This window comes from Mus pahari, chromosome 14, assembly GCF_900095145.1.
Source record: "Mus pahari chromosome 14, PAHARI_EIJ_v1.1, whole genome shotgun sequence".
In the NCBI taxonomy this organism is placed as follows: Eukaryota; Metazoa; Chordata; class Mammalia; order Rodentia; family Muridae; genus Mus; species Mus pahari.
Genome location: NC_034603.1, coordinates 53,470,842 through 53,491,943, shown reverse-complemented (window position 1 = coordinate 53,491,943; position 21,102 = coordinate 53,470,842). Strand labels below are relative to the sequence as shown.

Below are 21,102 nucleotides of genomic sequence, written 5' to 3'. Positions count from 1 at the left end.
CGCTGGCCGCTGCCTGGGCGAGGGCTGGAAAGCGCAGAGGGCCGATCTGACCCGCCGTAAGGGCCTGAGGCAGGGGGCGCCCGGGTCCCGGGGCCTTGGGGAAGGACCCCCTAGCCGCATGCCGGCCCCAAGTGCAAAGCATTGACACGTTCCGGAGAGGAGAGGGGGCGCCCTTTCCCTCCCGCGCCGGGAGGCCCGGCCGCTCTTGCCTGCGCCCCAGCCTGGCCTCCCACCCCACTCCCGGTCACCGCCCCGGGTCCATGCACTTCGGAGGGAGGCTGCGGGCACTGGAAAGCGAGGCCGGTGGGCGGGCAAGTCAGGAGGCTCGGGCGGCCGAGGTCCCGGAGCCGAACTCAGGTGGCCGGAGCCGGTGAGTGGGGAGCCATGGCAGAACCCTGATGGGGCCGGCACGGGCGGGAACGAGACGTGGCCTTGCGCTGGGGAAATGAAGGGTCTCCCCCTCCCCCTCACCTGCTCCTCCCCTCGTAGACTCAGGAACCTGGGGTTCCAGGAGGGCCCGGCATTTAGCCTAAAGAAGGTCTGTCTCAGGTCCCTAAACCAAAACCTTCTGGCGAGTGGGAAAATGGATCCTTGGGACCAGGTAGGTGAGCGCACCTTCTGCAGAGCCCAAGGCGCCGCCGCGCTAGTTGATTCTAGAACTCAGATTCTCCACAAACGCCAGAAGGAATTTTCGCTGCATCCGGTACTGGAGATGCAAGCCCATCTCTTCCTAAACACTGGTATCTTTTCTTCACGTCCAGTCACTTCTCTAGTGATTGTTTCCGTCCCTTGGAAGCTCAAGGCTTCCTAGTTCAGGAATGCTGAGTAATGCGGGTGGGAATCGAGGTGTTTGCCAGCAAGTGTGAACATCCCCTTCGACGATCAGTCTTCGTTATCTCTCTGGCAACAGCCCCAATACATCTTTGCGTGCGTGCGTGTGTGTGTGTGTGTGTGTGTGTGTGTGGTGTATTTTGCGCCCAGGGAGGTGTCCTCCGTACCGTATACATTGAGAACCATAATCAGGTGTGTCCAGAGTAAAAAGATCATACACTTGCCTATTTAGGGTTGGGGCTCGCACCCTGTGTTTGTTGGGGAGGGGAGGCAGGGTGTGAACTAGCCACAGTGGACACTCCCACCTACCCAACCAGTATAAGCGAATTTGCCGCTCCAGCCCTGTGTCCGCGTGGTGGGTACCTACATCCCTTAGTGACCCAGGCAGTTTGCCCCTCCGCTGCATATACCAGGTCTTCTGGCACTTGGTAGCTGACCGCCCAGTAAGCCGTTTAAAAGCTAGTCGCCCCAGGCAGTACGGGGTTGAGACCAGCAGGAGTCGTTTGGCCTCCACGACCTTTTTTCCTATACATCTGAGCCAACACCAGGCGCTTGTAATTCTTCATAGCCCTGTGCGCGCCTGCCCCACTGGGTTTTTCTTCAGGACCTTACTCCTAGGTCGCTTTTCTCATTCTTTTCTCTGCCCATAATGAATCTTCAGCTCTAGCTTCGCGGTGTTCGCAGCCGGTGTGAGAACCACTGCGTTGGTTCCAATTCAGACAGGATGTGGCTCCTCCAGGAGAGATGTATCTGAACACACTTGGGCAGTTAGTGAGGTGAACAGGAAGTGGTCAGGTCAGCTTTCCGAATTGGCAGTACATTTGCCAAGTTGTGTGCATGGGGACAGACACTTCAGTACTTGTAAAAATGTGTATGTATCAAGTATGTATTTCGGTCATTTTCCTGGGTAGCATACAGTAGCTGGCCTACCCGTTTAGGCCCAAGAGTTGAAACACGAAGGTCTGAGTTATTGGTCCACGAAATCGGGCAGCTGTCGCCCAGTGGCTACATTAGGAGATCTGAATCCCACCTATGGAACTAAGGACCTGACCTGCGACTGGTCAGAGACTTTTTCAGGGCAAGTTGGGTTTCCACCAACCGCTCCAGCCAACCCCCCCCGCCCCCATCACAGGAGGACCTGCTTTAGCCTCTCTTAAGATTCTTTATCGACCCATCCCAATCAAACTTTCTTAGAATATCCTTGGATCATCGAAATCTGGTGCTGGGGCGGCCTAAGCAGCCTCTCCAGCGGCGCCTTGTGGCTCGCAGCTCCTGCTTCGCTTTACCCCCGCCTGGGTCTGCCCCAACTCATCTCCGCTTCCCAGGAACAGGCGCCCCTGGGGGAGTCCCCCGGGAAGAGTGTGCGTGTCTCTTTAAGAGGCCCCGGGGGGCGCCTCGCGGGCCGCCCGGGGCTGGAGGGGGAGGGCACGGGCGAGGGCGCCTGGCGCCAGGCGGCCGAGGCTCCACAACAAAGCTCCGGCCCCTGTCACTTCGCATCGGCCGGGACCCGCAGACGGGTGGGGGACGCGCACTCAGCCGCCCCTCCCTCTCCCAGGCAGTCCTGGGCGGGGGCGTCGGACGGGCGCTGGCTTCGTGGTCCCAGGCCCCTTTCACGTGGTCTTGTAGTCTTAGCTTCCCGCAACAATCAAATCCAGCACCAGTAGCCTGGGCCGGAGGGGACTGTGTTCCCAAGCCTGGCAGGGCTGCCGGGTCCGTCTTTTGGCCGAGTTACATGGAGAACGGTCAAGAGATAAGGCTAAGTTTCTCAAGAGTTGATCTTTAAATCGCATAGGTCCCTGTGGATGTCTGCATGCATGTAGATTTGTCTGAGTCCTCATAGAATGGATGCGGGAAGGCTGGGGAACGTGTAGTCCTGTGGCAGAGTTGAGGGCACGTGAGTGCCAATAACTGGGTAGGTACTAAGCGCGCCTTGACTTATAAATGTGCCTGGGAAAAGCTGGGGTGACATGTGTGGCCCTATGCTTAGGAAAAGTGGTCGGTAGAAGACACTAGGCGCATTCGTTGTTCCCATCCATGGCTTCTCCACCGGACCCGCGCCTCCCGGAGCCTTGGCGCCAGCTAGCCCGGTTAAGCAGTATGGCTGGGCTCCCCCGCGGTCCTGGGTCTGGCCAGGCTGGGGGCCGCGGCCTCGGTGACCCCAGCCCCCGGCGGCCCAGCCTGTCCCGTCCACTTAAACAAATTGTGGCTGACAGGCTTGCAGTCTCCCTGGAGCCTCTCGCCGGCCGCCTCTCTCGTCCCAATTACCCAGCGCAGGGTCTGGCCAACAGTCTGGGATGCGGCAGGCGATGCGGGAAGAGTGGGCTGCCCGACCTTTTTCCCTGTGACGGTGTGGCCCTAGTCTGGTGCCAGGACCAGCCGCGGGACCACTTTCTCGTCAGGCTCTGGAAAGTATTGGAAAAGTTTCCTCCTGTATTAACCTTCCAGGTTAATGCAAAGGCGAGGCCCAACTAAACTGTCTCTGCCGGGGATACACTTGCTCCGGTGGGCCGACATTTCTTTGCATAGTGAGAGATCACGCGGTTAGAAAGATAGGTTATTTTCTTGTCGATTTGGGGGAGCTTTAGGAATCCTATAACTCCTCGAAACTGCTAAATACTCGCTACCCTGAGCCTTGGTACCACGAGGTGCAGCTGTCGCTCTTGGTACACACCGTGTGGCAAAAGTGAGGTGCCAGTCTTGAACTTGAGCCTGGACATGGTGCGTGTTTGGGATCTCACAAGAGCGAACCGACTTGAGAAGGGTCCCCAATATAGGCCCACCCACAACAGTGGGGCGGGGCTGGTCTGTGGGCACTGCAGGCTGGTTCTCAAGAGTACCTGGGGAACAGTGCGGTCACAATCTGTGGGTGTCCCCGCAGTCCCACCCCCACCAGAGAGCTACCCGGGGCAGTAGCCTCTAAGCACCTTTCTGACCCGCAGCGGTCCCTTTTCAACCAGCCATGTCAGTCTCTGCTGCTCTTCACAGTCCCTCTCCTAACAGAGGAGAAGCCTAGCTAGAGGTTAATTTGCCTAAGGTCACATGGCTCCAGGTGGAAAAGCCAGAATGGAATCCCACATCCCCCTCCTCAGAAAGGTGGTACTGCTGTCCTGCTCAGAGAGCAAAGCCATACTGGCCTTCCAGAACCTTCACTGGGCTCTGGCTTTACAGACCAGGTCTGCGGGGGAGTGTGTGTGTGTGTGTGTGTGTGTGTGTGTGTGTGTAGAGGGTTACTCAGGGAGCAGCTTCAGAGTGATAGAGTCTGGGAATGTGCCGGGACACCAAATAGAGAGATCAGCTGGGATTCAGGTGGCTGAACAGGAACAAGACAGAGCTCACGGGGTAGCAAGGTGCAGACAGGGGTCAGCTGACTAGCTGTGACTCCATGACCTTGGGAAAGTCCCTGCCCTTCTTGGGGGTTCAGGCTTGTCATCAACAAAAGGAAGGTGGAATGAGTGGGGTTAGTCTCCGATCTTTAACATTTAGAAAAGAGCATTGGGAAATTATCCTCAGTTACAGCCCAGCGGTTGTCTTCTGCATGCTCCTGGCAGCACCGGCCCTCATATCTGTGTTTTGTGTGATTTTTGTCCTTGGACCACTGGGCTTCTTACTGAATCACTCCCAGACAGTGCCATACCTTTTGAGTAGCCAGTTCCCAGCAGCCTCTTCCACCCAGACTGAAAGGGAGCCCAGTATGTAGGTAGTACTGTGAGAAGTAGGAGGTCACTTGCCTTCCTCAAGGTCACCTGGCCCAGTCACAATTAAGATTCATGTTCTGATGGCTTTCTGAGTGATGGTATCATGAGGTCTAGGGGTTGGGGGGGGGGGGAGCTGAGGTTGTTTCGGATGTTATCTGTGGAGGATAAGAGGCTGGCCCCTCTAGGGTTAGTGGCGGTAAGGTCCCCGGTCTAGCTCTCACCTTCAGCTGATTACAGGCTGTGGCTGGGTCCCTAACCTTCCCAATTAGCTGGAGGCCAGGCCCAGGGCCTTTCAGATAACCTGAACTCCAACCCGCAGCCAGCCACTATGGGGCCGGCTTATCTAAGCTCTCTCTGATCCTCACCCTTCCCCCATTTACTCAGAATTGCCCTGACTGCAAGCAGATGAATAACCAGATTGTCCTGCAAGCTCAGCCAGCACTACACCCACTGCTTTCCCTGACTGGAGGAGGCCACATCTGTTTTTTGCCCACTGTAAAGGGCTGGGCCAGGGTCCGGGTCCGGTCCGTAGGTCCCCTGCAGGACTGAGAAAGGTCCCATCTTTGTGCAGCACAAGGGTGGGTGCAGGGGTCATGCTTTGGAGAACTTCTCTACCATCCCTGGCCCACCAAGCCTCCAGTTCTGTGCAGAGCAGCCCATGGCACCTCCTTCTGTCCTCTGTTGACTAAAATGCTGCTCCAGCAGGGGACAGGGGCTGTGCCAGACATATCTATGTCTAATGCTCCCCAAAACGGGAAAGGCCGCTCCCCTAGGGAGTCCCAGCTTGTTGGGCCTAGGTCTCAGGTTGTCTTTCTCCCAAGCTTTCTTCTGATACAGGGTTTCTCAGCTCCCAGGAGCCCAGGTAGGAGCAAAGTGTGATTTTAGATCTGGTGAAAGAACCTAAATATTAAATTTTCTCTTCAGGTACTAGGGGTTGAATGCAGGCTATGGAGAGGACAGGGGCCCAGAAGCTGGCCAGCTCTGACTGGGAGGCTGCTTGTCTGTGAACTTAACCCTTCCATTAAAAACTCCACCTTAAGGCACACCTGGCTCAGCGGGTTTCTTTCCATCTCTGGGGTCTCCGGGAGGTGCAGGTGAAGCAAGAGGGGCTGGAACTGCATTAGCCTCTTTCCTGGTCACCATGCTTTTCTGTTGACAGTTGTCTCTCTGTTGACTCTCAGGTCCACAACAGGAGGGTGGGAACAGAAGCAGGAACTTAGGCCTATGGTGGCTCATGCCTCAAATCTCAGCCCTTGAGTGATGCCAGCACAGGGGGTAGCAAGATCAGGAGTTCAGGGTTATACTTGGCTACACAGAGGTTAGCCTGAGCTACTCGAAACCTGGGCTCAGAAGCAAAACAAAACAAACCCCAAGAACTTGCTATCAGAGGTGTTCCAACTTTCAGAGGATACCCAACTTTGGTCAACAGGCTCTCCATCTTCTTCTGGGAATGAGAGAGAGGTTCCCAAGGGCCCTAAGACAAGGCCACAGGCAGGGGCAAGCTCTCTTCCTTGAGCAACCCACCACATAGCAGGGGCAGGACTTGGAAGGAGGTCCAAGCTTGGCTCCTCCAGGAGTCAGAGGCTCTGGTAACAGGCAAGACTCTTAGGGACTGGACTTCAGTGAGGCTACCCCTAAATTCCAGTGAGAAGGTTTTCCTCCCCTTTCTTCCCAAGACAGGCTCCCTGGACACTTGTGTATAGTGAGGGTGCGGGTGTTGGGAGCCAGTGCCATGGTCAGACTTACAGGACTTTGCTCGGTGTTTGGATAGGACCCTGACCCCAGCAACTCAGGAATGAACACCAATTGCAGCGAGATTTATTGGACAAGACGTGCACTTTTGACACGGCCTCGGTAACTGCACTTCCCTTCACGGAACAGTACAGGACCAGGGGACAAGGGCTTAAAGATAAGACAGACAAATCTCCCCATGGGCCAACAGGGAAGCAAGGGGCAAGGGGAGGCCTCTTTCCTTCTTCCTCCCCTATCACTCTGGGCCTCAGTTCACTCCTGTTTTAGAACTAAGCAGGGGTACCTGGGAGCAATATGCATCCCAGCCTGAACTGGGCTAGGGCTGATGTCCACCAAAATGCCTGGCTGGACCTTTCAACTCTCCCCTACCAGAGGCCCTAAGATCTGGCCCCTGTTCCAGTCCCCTGTGAGTAGTTAGAAAATACAAAAGCGGATCCAGTGCGGGACGTTGTGTGCAAAGAGAGAAGGGACTGAGTTTCTGCAGTCTCTTTGGGCCACAGCCCCCACTGACAGGAGTGGGGGAGGTCAGGGTGTACCGAGGTGTTCTGAAGGTCTCTTCTCGTCCAGTTATGGATGAACAGCTGTTGTCACTAAGCTTAGGGAAGATGGGGTTGAGGAGACTGAAAAGGGTGGGACCAGAAGTGTGCGGGACTTGGGAGGGGGATGGTGGTGTAGGGAGATGGGGGTACTCCCCCCTCCCAGTCAGTCCCTCTAGGGATGAGCGGGCCAGCCAGTCAGAAGCAGATGGCCAGTGCCTAGGGGAAGCCAGTGGGGAAGAGGCTGAGAGGCTGGCTCTCGTTGGTAGGGAGCGGAGATCGGTAGCCATCGAAGTTTCTTGGGATGCTGCCACTGGTGGAGCCTGAGCTGTTACTCAGAGTCTCGATGCTTCCCTCTCGCTGAAGTTCTGCAAAACAGAGGAGAGGGCCAGGCTTGGTCAGAGTCAGCTGGAGATGGGGGCACACCCTGGACTTGGCCGCTCACCATGAGGCCCCATTGTGGGTCCATCCACGTACTTTTGTAGGGAGGCTCCTCCCACCTGCTCTCCACGTGGGCCAAGTGGCAGCTCAGGTCACAAGGGGCTCAGTTTGGAGAAGAAGCCCCCTTGGTTAGCAGCCTCTAGCTTATGACCTGGGTGTTTCACTGTGGGGAAGTCTTCAGGCCATTAGTACAAAGCCCTATGCGATGACACTGCTTCTCATGGGGTGCACCTGCTCACGCACTCGTGCTCCGCCAGCATTCTGTCTCAATCCTTAGTCACACTACCCAGGATCAGTAGGTGGGCAGAAACCAGGACAAGAGACAGTCTGCCTGCCTGATGTCCCTACCGCCCTTCCAGCTGATTTGTCTCGAGCCTCATCCCAGCTTAGCCCCACTCTTCCCTTGCTCTCACTCACAAGTTCTACCTGCTTAGCCGGGCTTGAGCTCGCACCTTGTAGAAACTGTATGGCTTCTCTGTATAATGGGATCCTTTGTCTGTGGGAGTCTCTTCCACTGAAGAGAGGGCCTCTTACTTGCCTCAGTATTTCCTCTTAACCCCACCCCACCGTAGCCAAGTTTCCTGGGGACCCACAGAATTTATATGCCGAGTTGGTCTGTAGAGTAGCAAGGCCTGCTGCCCTGGTTCCTGTACCACCACACTGCTATTTTGGCTATGGAAGACAGATCTATTTACTTATGATGACCTTAAATGATTCACCATCTCTTCAACCAACTGGGGCAGGCAGAGGGCTGCGAATAGGAGTCCCTGCTTGCTGGATCCATTCACTGGCTTTCTATGGTGGTCAGTTCCTGCTCTCTCTTTGCTTTGAGCTGTTGCCTCTAAGACGTGGGCAAGCACAGGCAGGGAGGGACATTTCTGGCGTCTTCTCCTAACTCAGATGTGACTTACGGCTTAGCTTCTCCCTCTGCAGTCAGTCTGCCTGCCTGTGTTTTATGGTTTTGCTCGCCTACCTCAGGAATCCGGGGCCTTAAGAAGTTACTCGAAACATCGAGGTATATTCAGCAATACACTTATCTGTATGGCTTCAGAGCTCAGTATCCAGCCCATACCTGCCCCAGTCCCCTGCCGCCAAACACATGCAGCACAGCTGGCTTTGGTTAGGGAGTGAGGGTCATGGACCCCTCTAGGCTGGCCATCACCAGTTAGCCACTCCCGCCCTCTGAAGGCCACGCTGTAGCCCAAGTTGGGCTGCCCAGCAGCAGCAGCAGCAGCAGCAGCCACGGAATGGGTCAGGGAAATGCTAACCATGCCAGTCATGTCTGGGCCTAGCCCAGGTAGATGGGTACACAGCATTATCACTCCTAGCAGGTTGGGACTGTTGTGAGGAGGAGAAGGAGAAGGACTGTGGTTAGAGGCTGAGGGACTGGCTCTGGTGCCTGATCCTCAAGAGACACTGGCTTCCTGCGGTGGGGTCTTGGCTCTGGGAAAGCCATGAGATAACTCTATGTGGACAGAAAGCCGAGGCAGAGTGCTGCTCAGATCTTTCCCTCCAGCCTGCTTTCAGGTTCACCTTCATCTGGGGACAAGAGTATTGTCCCGCTCGAGGGAAAAGGCTAGAGAGCAAAGGGAGGCCCTGAGTGTAGGCAAGCAGAAAGGGCTTCTCAGGAGGAACCTCCAATAGAGTCCCTTTTCTCTCTTCCTTTCCCCACAAGCAAGCCCAGGAGTGTCCCAGAGAGCCCCAAAGGACCTAAGAGGCTTGCAGAGGCCATGCCCTCCCGCACAGCCATCCTAGCACTAGGGGGCGCTGACAGCAGGGCCAGAAGGGCAGGAGAGGAACAGGCAGTAGCAAGAAAAGCAGGGGCCTCTCAGGGATACAGATAGGGTGGATGCAGGCCCACGGAAAGCCGCCCCAGAGAAAGGAGCAGGGGAGGCCATCAGTGAGGGAAGAGGGGCTTCTCTGCTGAGCAGACAGAGAGCCCCAGCAGTCTTGATACAAATGCAACATATCCACACTGCCAAGAAAGCTAAGGAATCCACCACAGCCCAGGCCCCAGCTCCGCACCCCACTGTCCCTCTGCACAGGCCGCAGCAACATCCCCAGCCATCCTGGTGACCCCACCACATGAGTCTGAGTGGATGCACCCCATCCATCAAGTGACAGTGCAGGGACAGTTGCCAAGGGGTTTCAAGATGGAGGCCAAGCATGGCTGAGCTGCCTGACCCATCCTTTCTCTTTGTTGCTTAGGCCTGGGAGAGATGGGGTCAGACAGGAGTGTTTAGTGCCCCGCATCTCAGGGTACCGAAGATTTTGCTGGCTGTCTTCTTTAAACATCACACTGGTTAGTCTGAAATAGCCACTGGGTCCCAAGAGCTCCATATTCTCACTCCAAGCCAGGACACTGTGAACCTCATCTTGTTATCCCTCTAAAGACACTCATTCACTCCTTACGGTCCCCAGGTATAAATTCCCTGGCACTACCAATGGCTGTTCACAGCCTGCCTCCCTGTCTGACCTCACTGGTGTTTCCTATTTGAATGAGGAGCTTGCTATGGACAGCTTTAGGCTGCTGAGCTTCAACATGCTTGCTTCTCTTCCTGACCTTTCCATGAGTGTCTGCTCTTCTGGGAACCGCAGTGTCCACTGCAGAGCCCCTAGGCTTGGAACTCCTCACTTGAGTCCTAGTTAGCTCTCAGCAAGACAGGCCCTGGGGGGGGGGGGGCTCCTCCCTGCTTCTCCAGTCACAATCCCCAGGCCTGAAAAGTAGCTTGTGCTGAAAAATGATTTCTGGCATGAATGAATGAATGATGTGGTGGGAGACATGGGACTTTTCTCCAGCATGGACTGGTCAGTGAGAGGCCCAGGGGCCTGGCTGGTCCGGGACGGTTTCTTCCGTGCTTTACTAGTGACGTCTATCAAACCCAATCCCTTCCTGTTCCTCCCAAGACGCCAGAGTGAGAGTGTGTGGGGCGTGAACATGGAGGCGGGCAGATGCACACGGGATCCCCACTCGAGTCACCCCCCAGCCCTGGAGCAAGCGGCGAGTGGAACCGCGTGGAAGTGTGCAGCCTTACCTTCCTCCGTCTCGAACGCACGCTTTGTTACTGTTGGGCTGTTCACGCACGCTGGGCTGTTGGCATTGTTTTTTTTTTCCTTTTTTTTTCCCTTTTGGAAAGAAAAGCATTGAGGAATCTTTTTCTGTTGTTTCTTTGAGAGATATGGACAATGCTCCAGAAGTACACGGGTCTCCACAAGCAGGAGGAGGAGGTGGAGGGAGGTGCAGGGGTGACACACGGGCAAAGGGCGGTCTTGCAGGGACACTCTGCTGTCCAGGATACTGACATGCACGTGAGGCGGCAGGAGGCTGACTGGTCATGGAGGGGCAGGCCCAGAGGCAGAAGTGTTGTGAATCTTTCAGTATGGGGGTAGGGGAAGAGGAGTCACACAGTAAGCATAAAACGACGGTTTCTAGAAGGGGACACACAGGGACCTATGGCCCATGCAGTGACAGATGGGGCCCCATGCAGGTGGGCTGCTGGGAGAGGAAGAGGAAGGAGGCAGGCTGACAAGTTTTCGGAGGGAACCCTGGACATTTTAAGGTAGTAGCCTGGTTTTGGTTCACCATGGCCCTCCCCCTCCCCCCTCCCCAACCCCACCTTCCCTAAGTCTCAGCAGCTTTACTGCAGTGTAAGTAGACACTAGGTGAAGCCTAGCAGAACCAGTTAGGGCCGGTCAACTAGCGAGGTTCTCCAAACAACATGGAGTCTGGCTCATGCTTTAAGAAAGCTTGTTCTCCTATTCCCCCAGCCCTCCCCACAGCAGGGCAGCACATAAGGTGGAGCCTCAAACAAGTTCTCAGACTCAGGCTGTGCCCTCATTTTCTCCAGGGACTTGGTGACCCTGGGCTCACCGGAGGGAGAACTGGTTCTAGGGCAGGCCACTAATACTTACTACTGCCCATGACCCCACGCCATACTGGTCTTACAAGCAACCAGGCTTGTTACCATAGCTGATCCCCAGTGGCAGAGACTAGGCAGGCCCCAGGGGACAGGAATGGGTAGCAGGGCTAGCAATGAGAAGGGCGAGGCCTCTGCTTTCATGAAATAAGTAAGCCTGAAGCAGAGGAGGCCTTGTCTGCATGTTTCCCCATTCCACACCGTGCCTGTCAAACTTCTAAGGCATATGAGGGACAAAGAGAGGCAGCTGGCCTCTCAGAAGGTCTCTGGCTACTTGGGAACATCTGTGAGGAACAAGAAAGGGAGTCATAGTCAATCTCTGAAGAGACAGGTACAGCTGCCCCTGTTCCTCATCCTAGGGTGGGCACAGCCCTTTGGCCAGGCATGAACTGCTGTGCCTGGCTCTTGGGAGCTCTAGGTGGGAGTCGATGAGTGAAGGGGTGTTGGGGTGGTACAATGACTTCATGCATCACGAGGTCTGGCTCCCCATTCTCTGAGGAGGGAGGGAGACACTGAGGATCCGAGGCCTTAGTGAGACCTGAGAGCGCTGTGGAAGTGTTAGTGGGAAGAAGGCTTCAGCAGAAGTGAACTCTGCTGTGGGCTGGGTAGTTTTCAGGTCTGTCTAGTCTCGGGATCCTGGGCAGTACAGCACTTTGGGGATCCCAAGTCTCCAGGATCCAGAAGGACCCCAGGGACCTGCAAAGGAAAAGCTATGAGTTTTTGGAAGAGGGTACCTGGGGCCCAGGCTCAGTTTTGGAGCAGCCCCGGGACTTCTGCCACCACTAATCCATCAGCATCTACTGCCTGCCCCAGCCAACCTTGCTGAGTGCATGAGTGCCAAGATGCTGCTCATTAAAGGGATTAGCAGAGCATTTTTATTAGGCCCTTCTGTAGCAGCATACCCTACTCCTAAACTAACCACCCAAGCAGCCCAGTAGGCCTCGGATTAGACCTGGTGGGAGGGGGAGTCTGCCCCTGCTGAGGCTCTGGCCACTTCCTGTGGTGAAGAGGGGGTAAGCCTTCCCTAAATGTCTGTCTCAGAATTTCAACCTGAGAAGACAGGTGGGTTGGAGTGAGCAGGCTAGGCAAGCTGGTAAGAGCACAGGCTCTGGCCACCTGCTTCCTTCCTGGGCGACTTTGGGCAGGTGCCTTGGGTTCCTGAGCATGAGGATAACGAGGATAACGATGTCTGTTTCATAGCCTGGCTGTAGGAATGAAATTAAATAATGCATGGGGAGCCCGTCCCAGAGTGCTCAAAGCTTCCAGTCAGCAAATGTGAGTTACTATTATTGTTGCAATCGAATTAGTCACTGTGATTATGCCCAGGACTTCAGGGGCTCTCTGCAGCCTCTTCCCTAGCAGGTGGCCCTGCCACCCAGGCCCCTACCAGCTCTGCCTCCATTGGAACTTGGGCAAAGAGTCTTTTAAATCAAGAAATGGCCCAGGGAGGTGGTTGGCAGATGCCTGTTCACAGCTTTTCATTTCCTTCCTTCCCTCTTTTCAAATACCCTCTCCTAAGATGGAGAATAAATCCCGACCCTGTTGACACACGTTGATTTCTCTCTCCTCCTGCATCTACCTCCCAGTCCTCCTTTCTTGGGGTTGGCTTGGTGAGAGCTCAGGGCAGTGAATGGATACAGAGAAACCAGCCAAATGCCCTGCCTTACCCAGTGCCTAACATAGGAAAGATTTGTAAAGAATAAAACAGCTTTCGGTTCCTTTCTTCTTGAAGGTTCTTGGGTGGGGAGACAGGTATGTGATGGGTGGGGGTGGGGTGTCCTCTCATTAAGAAATCAGGGGGACCAGCACTTGCCCTTGAAGGGATAAATAATGAGACCAGATGACCACAGACAGTGAAAAGTTCAGTAAATTGGTTCAGAAGGGGTCTGTCCCAAGCAAGCCATCTTACTAACAAGAAGCTTACACACGGGGGCAAAACAGTACAGAAAGAAAGAGGGGGGAAAACGGGGGGGGGGATGGGAGAAGGAGGGAAAACCAGATACACACAGAGAGAGACAGACAAACACAGGGAAACAAAGACAGACAGATATAGGGGTAAATGAGAGTCCCGAGTGCTTCCTGGGGCTAAGACCTGAGCAGCTGGCCCTGATGTCTCCTGGGAGGTGGCTGTCCCTGGCAGACATGGTCAGGGCCTGTATGAGGCCATTCCCTGAGTGTGGCTGAGGAGGTAGGGCATGCTCAGTGGGGACATGGATGGTGTTGGCTGAGACCCCTGAGACTACGACCACCATCAGAGACCACACTCTGGGCTGGAGGCAGCCTCAGCTTCCGGGCCCTTTCTTAGGAGGTTAAAAGTCCCGCAGTTAAAGGGAGCAGCCTGGAAGAGACTCTTCCCTCTAGGGTTGGCTGCCTGGCTCTCTAGACCGTCCCTCTGTGCCCTCTCCAGCCTTCCCTCCCCTCAGGCTTCTAAGCTTGTATGGATGCCAGTCGTCAAAGGGCTTCCTATCCTGGGGAGGTCTGGAAAAACTGGGGGCTAAAGCTAGTGGAGACAGAGACAGGAGTCACCTTAGTCGCCTTGGTCCTCTAGCAGGGCCTCTGGGACCTTGCCAGGCTCGCCCTCTAGAAGCTGCACCCATTCAGATCACAGGAATCCTGGTTTGGAGATGAAAAGCAGGGCTAGCTCTGGCCTGCTCTTATCTCTGGGGCTTAACACCTATGTCTGAACCCAGATCCCTGGCTGGCTGACGCCAGTCTTCTGGTGTCTTACACTACACACACGCCTGGCGCCCTGAGTGCTTTCAGAGTGCAGCCGCCTGGGGCAACAGAAGCCCACTTCCTGGACAGGTCAGCCCTCCAGACCCCATCAACACACTTGCCCTTCTCTCTGCTCAGCTTCTCTTCCGACTCAGATACACAAAGGGACACAGTCCACCACAAGAGAATGAGGCTATTTTTCTAGGGCCTATCCTGACTCCCCAGTCACCAGCTGCCAGTGGTAAAGGCAGATCTCAGGTGTTTTCAGCTCAGGGAGCCTTGGCCACAGGGCCATGCAGGGTGACTAAGAGCCTCAGCTACCACTGAGGAGAGACCCAGGCCTAGAAGAACCTAAATGCTCTTGCATATGCATTTAGACCTTGAGAGTGGTGGTCAGTATGCAGGGAGACAGATGGAGCAGCAGAGCTGGGCTTTACCTTCAACCCAAACACCTGGCATAGAGCCCCTGGGAACTTGGTTCTCAACAGCAGGCCAGGGTGGTGCCAACACCATGGCTTGGGGCCTGAGGCAGACCAGACAGTTGAAGCCCTCTCTGGTGGGTCTATGTGAGAGGCACATGGTGACAGGAGACATGTGCATGGGAAACCAGAGGTAGGAGAATAAGGGCTGGGGAGGGGAGGCGTTCTCAGAAGGAGATCTCTTGCAGAGTCCTGTGCCATGGTCACTCGGTCTCTAGCCTCTCTGCTAGAGCTGACTAACTGTGTCTGTGCATGCACATGTGTATCCTCATGTGTGTATGTGTGTGGTGGGGGCAGGGCACTGAAGTTCCAGGCAGAGCTAATTACAGCATGGCCCCACATCTACACAGCCTTCGAGGTGTCAGGCTGGGGGCTGGAGCCTACCCACCCAGGCAGTCAGAGTCTTGAACTATCAAGTATGGGTACTTTCAGTAACTGATTCCCAGGAAACCCACAGCATCAGAACCTCCCTAAGTCTTAGCTTCCAAGGACAAGGCAGAACAACCAACAACATGCTACATCACTCAACACTCGGCGACCCTCTCAGCACCCACCATATTAAAATAACACTAAATGTTGACCGAGGCCAAATCCATTCAGTCACGGGAATCTATGAAAAAGACAGAAACAGTGGAGTTGACCTGGTTCACACTTCTACTCTGACTGGCTAAAACCAAGTTTTAGTTGGCCCCGACTGAGCTCCACACAGAGAGCCATGAGGAAAGAGAGGTATAAGAGGGTCATCGTTCTGGCCTTAGTACACCAGAGTGTGCTCAGTAGCCTGGGCGAGCCGTCTGCATCTGCAGACCATGAGGGGAGGGGTGCTCCAGTGATGCCATGGGCTGTGTAAGGCTGTCAGGCAACAGGGTGCTAGGGCCCTTTGTCAGAGAGTACCCCTTAGATGCCTGGGAACTTCAGTGGGCTGAAGGACCTGGAGCAGACACCTCACAGGGGGAACGCTAGATCCTGGTGCCATTTAAGACTGACTCAGAGTTGAGCAGCATGGGAGACACCTCTTTGGAGATTGAGAATGCCTGGCCTGGTGCTATGGCACAACCTCTTCATGTAGGCACCGATGAGGGGCTGGGATGAGTCTTGTGAGCTGGGCATGTGGGTCCCATTCCACACAGTCCTAAAGAAGACACAGGGCTGCAAGACCTATCTTAAGCCCCCGTCAGGGTACATCACAAGCTAGTCCCTAGCCTCCTGAGAGCAGAGCCTGCGGACCACAGGAGAGATGCTATTGACCGGTGGGGGCTGGAGCCACATCTGGTTCTCATTCAAATGTCCAAGCGTAATTAAATTCTCTGCGACGCAGCGGAAGAGTTTGCTAAGATGTGGCTTACCCCTTTTCCATGAGGGCTAAGAAATCACAGTTCTTGTTCCATCAAAAGACTCACCCTCTTTCCTGCCACTGGCCTGCCCTAAACAGAGAGGGCAAAGGCCTACCCCACCCTCATCTGTTTGTCTCTATTCTTCCTTCTCTCCCTGTCTCTCTTCCTTCCCTTCCTTCCTTCCTTCCTTCCTTCCTTCCTTCCTTCCTTCCTTCCTTCCTTCCTTCCTTCTTCCTTCCATTCCTCCCTCCCCTCTTTTCCTTCCGTTGGCACACAGGCTCTTACTATGTTAAAAAGGCTGGTCTTGAACCCCTACCTTTAAGACATCCTCCCACCTTGGCTTCCTGAGTAGCTTGAACTACAGGTATGTGTTTGGCCTCTCTATCTATTTTGTAGAATGGACAGGGTGGAGCCAGCATTAGGTGTGTGATTTACAGGATACCCTCCTCCCCCTCAACCATGCTGTCTACCCATCTGAGAGGACTAAACCAGAGACTGAGACCAAGCAAGTGTCCACTGGGGCTGGTGGGTTGGGGGAGGTTACTGTCACCATTCCTCTTGTGAGGCTCCTCCCTGGACCTGAGGAGGCAGGCTCTGTAAGGCTGACTTACTTCAGTGATGCTCATCTCCGACCATGGGATGTATGGGGTGTCCCATAAGGCTGTGGGAGTACTAATGACAGTGACTGAGAAGGACAATTGTGGAGGGGCTGAGACAAGAGACTCCCCCTACCCTGAGACTGGCCCTAGAGCCCAGAGCAGGGTGAGCATGCTGCCTTCTCGTACACTACCTGTCCCCTCCCTCTGTCCCTCAAAACTGCTGCTTGGTGAGTAAGTGCCCCTTCCCCAGCTCTCGATGCCCTCATAAGAGGTGTCCATCTGCAGATGAGGCAAAGGGTGATGTCCTAAGAAAGCCTAAGCGTGTGAAACAGCAGCGACAGCAGAGCCTGAGGAGACTGCCCTGCTCCCTTCTACAGCCTCAGACAACTTCCTTCCAGGCTCCCCTCAGGACCTCCCTGCAGCCAAACACAAGGCTCCTGGGATGGCTACGTCCCCAGCCTCCCTACCCACCAAGCATCTTCAGTTTACAGCATCTTTTTACTCAGGGATTTATGGCTTTCATGGTAATGGCTTCCATTCTATTTCCTCCATGCTGATATTTTGAATCATTATGGTGCAGGCTTTATGAGTGTTTCTTAATAAGTGGAGGTATTTTGTTTCCCCTTTGAAACAAACTGTCCTGTGAGTTAATGACTTGTGGGTGTGGGTGCAACCCAGAGACAAGCAGGAGTTGGGGAGAGGATGACAAGGGCAGGGTCATGCAGAGATTTAAAAACAAAGCTGTGCCGAGGTCCTTTAAGTCTCACTAAGCACTCACAAGTGACCAGGAGCACTCAGTCCATGGGCTAGCCAGCACTCCCCTGAGGGCAGGTGGCTACACAAACACCTGGGTAGGAACCTATCAATGTCAGTGTTTCTGTGAGAGTCAATTTAACTTTTTGGTGGCATTTAGGTTAGGGCCGTGTTTGCTAGCCTTTTCATTGATGAATAAGCTTTAAGGAACTGACCGACTTCCCTGTCTGGCAGTCCTATGCTAAGTTAGACAAAAGCTATGCATCAGGATGAGGCCTCTGTGGCCTCTGTTGCGGTCTCAGGCTGTACTGTAGAGCCTGTGCGCCTGTGCCATGGTGAGTGGGGGTGACTGCAGCCCAGGCTGGGCTGGTATGGCTCCCTCTGCCTCTGTGCTGATCTCACAGACAGGCTGCTGGTGCCGGGCCCTATTCATTATTCAATCGGCTGGCTCGGACTTTGAGCCTTTCCATTTGCTCCTCCAGGAGGAATAACAAATCTAGAAATGCAATTCCACTTTGGTGTATTAAGATATTGATTTGCCTGTCGAGCAGAAGTGCATTTGTTCTGCTAGCCCTCCCATGGGTAGGAAGGGGTTAACCAAATGTTTATCACAAGGCTGGCTTCAGAGTTGAAAGTAATGTGATCAGTAATGAATTTTGTGTTACATTAGGTTGTATAAATGGACAGACAAGCGCAGACAACAAGTGGCCAGGAGTCGGGGCTAATCTAATGATGTAAAAATAGAGACAGCACCAATTATACTAGGGGCCAGCTCCAGGCTCCTGCAGGGACTGCAAATGAATAGGTACAAATCAAATTACTCACTAATAGACGCACTACAAGAGGGGCAGTCAATGGTAAATGCATTAGAGCCCAGTGACCTCTCTGCTCTGCACAGCAGAGTCCCAAAATTTGACTTGCATCTTCAGAGTGGGGGGCAGGGAGTGGCACTCTCAAAGAAACTCTTGTTGGGTGAAAGATGGCCACCACTCTCCATCCCAGTCCCCTGCAGAAGCGACCTCCTGTCCTAACTGACTTGCCGTACTTTCTGAGGCCTGAGCTCTGGGGGCGGAGGACACCCACGTGAGGGAATGGGAGCAGTGGGACCAAGCCTTCTGTGTAGGCAAAGACAGGAAGTTACATACCCAAACACTTCACAGCCATGGGTCTCTCGGGGGTGCTGTTTTTGACTGCTACGTCAAGGGCTGTGTCTGCATTGGAAATAAAATAGTTCTTTAAAGAGCATCATACAACGGACCTTCTAAGAGTCCAACAAGAGCTGAGGTCTAGCTGAGTAGATATCAAATCTGGTCTGACCACTGATATTTGCAGGGGAGGATTCTGGGGTGTGCGCCAAGGTCCAGCACATCTAGATTTTTCATTAGCCAAAGCTAGCAATCTCCATCTCGTCCTTCTTCCTCCCGGGTCTCCATGGACTGAGTTCCCTACTCCTGCCTGCTGTTGGGGGTGGGGACGGAAGGATGAGGATGTAGGCTCAGACTTTGGGGTAGCTCCTTTGATTTTCTTTAATGGTTCTATGGATTTAGACCCCAGGCCTGAAGTCCAGAGCTGCTTGACAATGTGCAGGGCTGCTTTGCTTTGTGGAGACATGCTCAGAGCTAGCCCAATATCCCTAACATCAGTTCTTAGTGGCTTGTGGATGACTAAACAAAGAAGCTCTTAGACTTCTGAGGACCAGTCCAAGCTCCATGGAGGTGTGGCCCCAGAGACTTGGTTCACACTCCCCCAGCCACCCTAAGGCCAACACCACACGATCGTACAGAGTGGAAATGACATGCTGGTACTGGCCAGGGGGGCCTAGAGACACAGGGAATGTGCCAATATAATGGGCACAGGGGAGGTGAGGGGAAAGAATGGAAAAAGTCATCCTGAATGAATGAAGCAACTGGAAGGCCAGTCTCTCAAACTTGATTAAATACAGAGGGGTGAACTACAAACTACTTAGCTACAATAACAGGACATATGTAGGGGTGAGGAGGGAGACAGCTATGCGAGCTGCTGGAGGATTCAGCCAGCAGACCTAAGTTGTCTCAGGCAGTGGGACCTGCAAGTTCCTGGGGCCAGGGTTGTACAGGAAGAGCAAGCAGCAAGAAAATCGGCCAAGGCTGGAGACCCAGCCGCTGTCTTTGCTATGGGCAATCCACAATGTCTCATATTTAGTGTAGCCAAGGGCCATGCCTAGCCTTCCTTTCCTGTGGGTGTACCTGTTTTGTAGCCCACGGCTCCTTGCCATCTGAGTAGTTGGGCACCTAAGCCACCGTGTGCTGGTGCGCCGCTTTGCTGGGCCTCACACCTTACACAAGGGCTGGTGATTAAAGGTGAAGTCTGGCAGAGGAGGAGGTACCAGGGAGAATCTTCCCTTGGGTTAACCATTTACCCATTGAAATGATCCAGGGAAGGCCCCTGGCAAATGTCCTGCAGCCTGTCACTCTCTGCTCAAGCCTGCACATGTTCCACAGTCGCTTTACTTGGGCAGCCTGTGGAAAGGGTACGCCGAAGAGTCACCAAAGTGGCCACACCAGCACTTCCTCTTTGTGGACAAGAATCAGCATGCTATGCCACGGGCAAGTAGGACATGCATGGAGAAAAATGTATTAGCCTAGACGTCTACTGTGGTTCCTCGTCTGGATGCAGCTCCAGAGGGGGCAGAGGAGAGGGGCAGAGAAAACAACCCAGCTGGAGCTGGGGCTTGGCCTGGAACTAAGAAGTATGTCTTTTAAACATGAAAATTATTCCCATGGCTCTGGCTGCCTTTCATTTACCTCTCAGAGGCCACAAAAACCCAATCAGTCATTCAACAAACATTAACTGAGGCTCAGCTTGGCATTCATCCCAGGACTGGATGCTGGGCAAGGAGAACTGGTGGTTGAAGGTAACAAAGAGGAATCAGGTTGGGTCCAAGGAACAAGAACTGGGTCAAGACGCACTCTCCGCTATGGATGAGGGAGGAGCTGAAGGACCCACGGAGCTGGCCCTTCCCTAAGTGGCATGAGAAGGATGTCAGCCATGGCTCATTGATGGGAAAGTAAGATCCTTGCCTGGGGCCAAGCACCCTAGATGTAGCTGGTTCAGGGACACTACATGAGTGAGGAAGTTGAGTCATAGAGGACACTATGGATTTGGTCTAGAGAAATGACCTTGCCCAGACAGTGGTTGACTTCAGGGTGGTCCTGCGTGCTGACAGGGTTGGGAAGCTGGAGTCACACGCTTACAAAGGAGGTGGTGGGATCTGAAGTGGAATGGGGAAGGTGGGTCAGTCAGGAGAAGCCATAAGACATTGAAAAAACCAACATGGTAAAAGCCTGGGTTGGACTATGAAGGCAGCTAGCATTTCTAAGTAGGGAAGTGACTTCGGCCTCCCTGGGGATGGGGTCCCCTTCTTCTATGGGAGTCCCTGTTTTGAATAAAAAGCGGGTCACACTCTGGGTAGGTGGGACTAGTAAGATGGTCAGCGTTCGGCACTCCTATCTGAGCAGTAATGTTTCCTCTGGTGGCGCTGGAGGCTGAACTCAGGGCCCTGTGCACCGTGGACCAGCACTCCACAGTGAACTCCATCCAACCCCCTTTAGTGCCTGTCTTAATTCCTTTTAAAAAGTTACTTCAAGCATGTCACCTCTTGCTTCGGAAGCTGAAGGGAAGAATATCTCACAGCCAGGCAGAACCTGCTGAGAGGACATGGCCACAGCATAGGAGTCCATAAGAATCCATCCCCCTGCTCAGAGCGAGGGTGATGCAGACTACGGTGTGCAGTGTTCAGGGTGTGCACAGTATGAGAGGAAGCAAGGGCTCTGGATTGCCTGTTTCACTCCTAGTAATAGAGGAGAAGGAAAGGCCCGGGGGCCACGTGCTTTCCTCCATTTCTTGAATCCAAATCTTGTCAGAAGAGAAACTGATTTTTCCCCAGCAGTAGCAACTGGCACTGGGAGCTGAAGGGGTTCTCAAGACTTGGTCTTTGCTCTTGCTGGAAAATAGCTGGGGACAGGCGCTAGGACACTGAGCTGGGGACAGGCGCTAGGACACTGAGCTGGG

At 54.1% G+C, this 21,102-nt stretch overlaps 1 protein-coding gene and 1 long non-coding RNA gene across 9 annotated transcripts in view; one reads left to right on the top strand and one right to left on the bottom strand.

Moving 5' to 3' along the window:
* Positions 1-80: 80 nt before the first annotated feature.
* LOC115065359 overlaps positions 81-21,102 on the top strand; it is a 30,338-nt gene continuing 9,316 nt past the window's right edge. The window contains exon 1 of the long non-coding RNA XR_003845142.1: positions 81-370. This is a non-coding gene — a long non-coding RNA (uncharacterized LOC115065359). The remainder of the gene's footprint in view (positions 371-21,102) is intronic.
* Positions 6,323-21,102, bottom strand: part of Bcas3 (BCAS3 microtubule associated cell migration factor) — a 487,192-nt gene continuing 472,412 nt past the window's right edge. For 2 of the 8 annotated variants that reach the window (XM_029545996.1, XM_021213443.2), the window contains 3 exons: positions 18,198-18,263; positions 10,291-10,381; positions 6,326-7,182 (listed from right to left, as the gene is read on the bottom strand). In XM_029545996.1, the coding sequence (XP_029401856.1) occupies positions 7,146-7,182; positions 10,291-10,381; positions 18,198-18,263 (194 nt within the window). In that variant the 3' untranslated portion in view covers positions 6,326-7,145. Of the gene's footprint in view, positions 7,183-10,290; positions 10,382-18,197; positions 18,264-21,102 lie in introns of all 8 variants that reach the window. The other 6 variants (XM_021213440.2, XM_029545997.1, XM_021213441.2 and 3 more) reach the window with 6 other exon arrangements.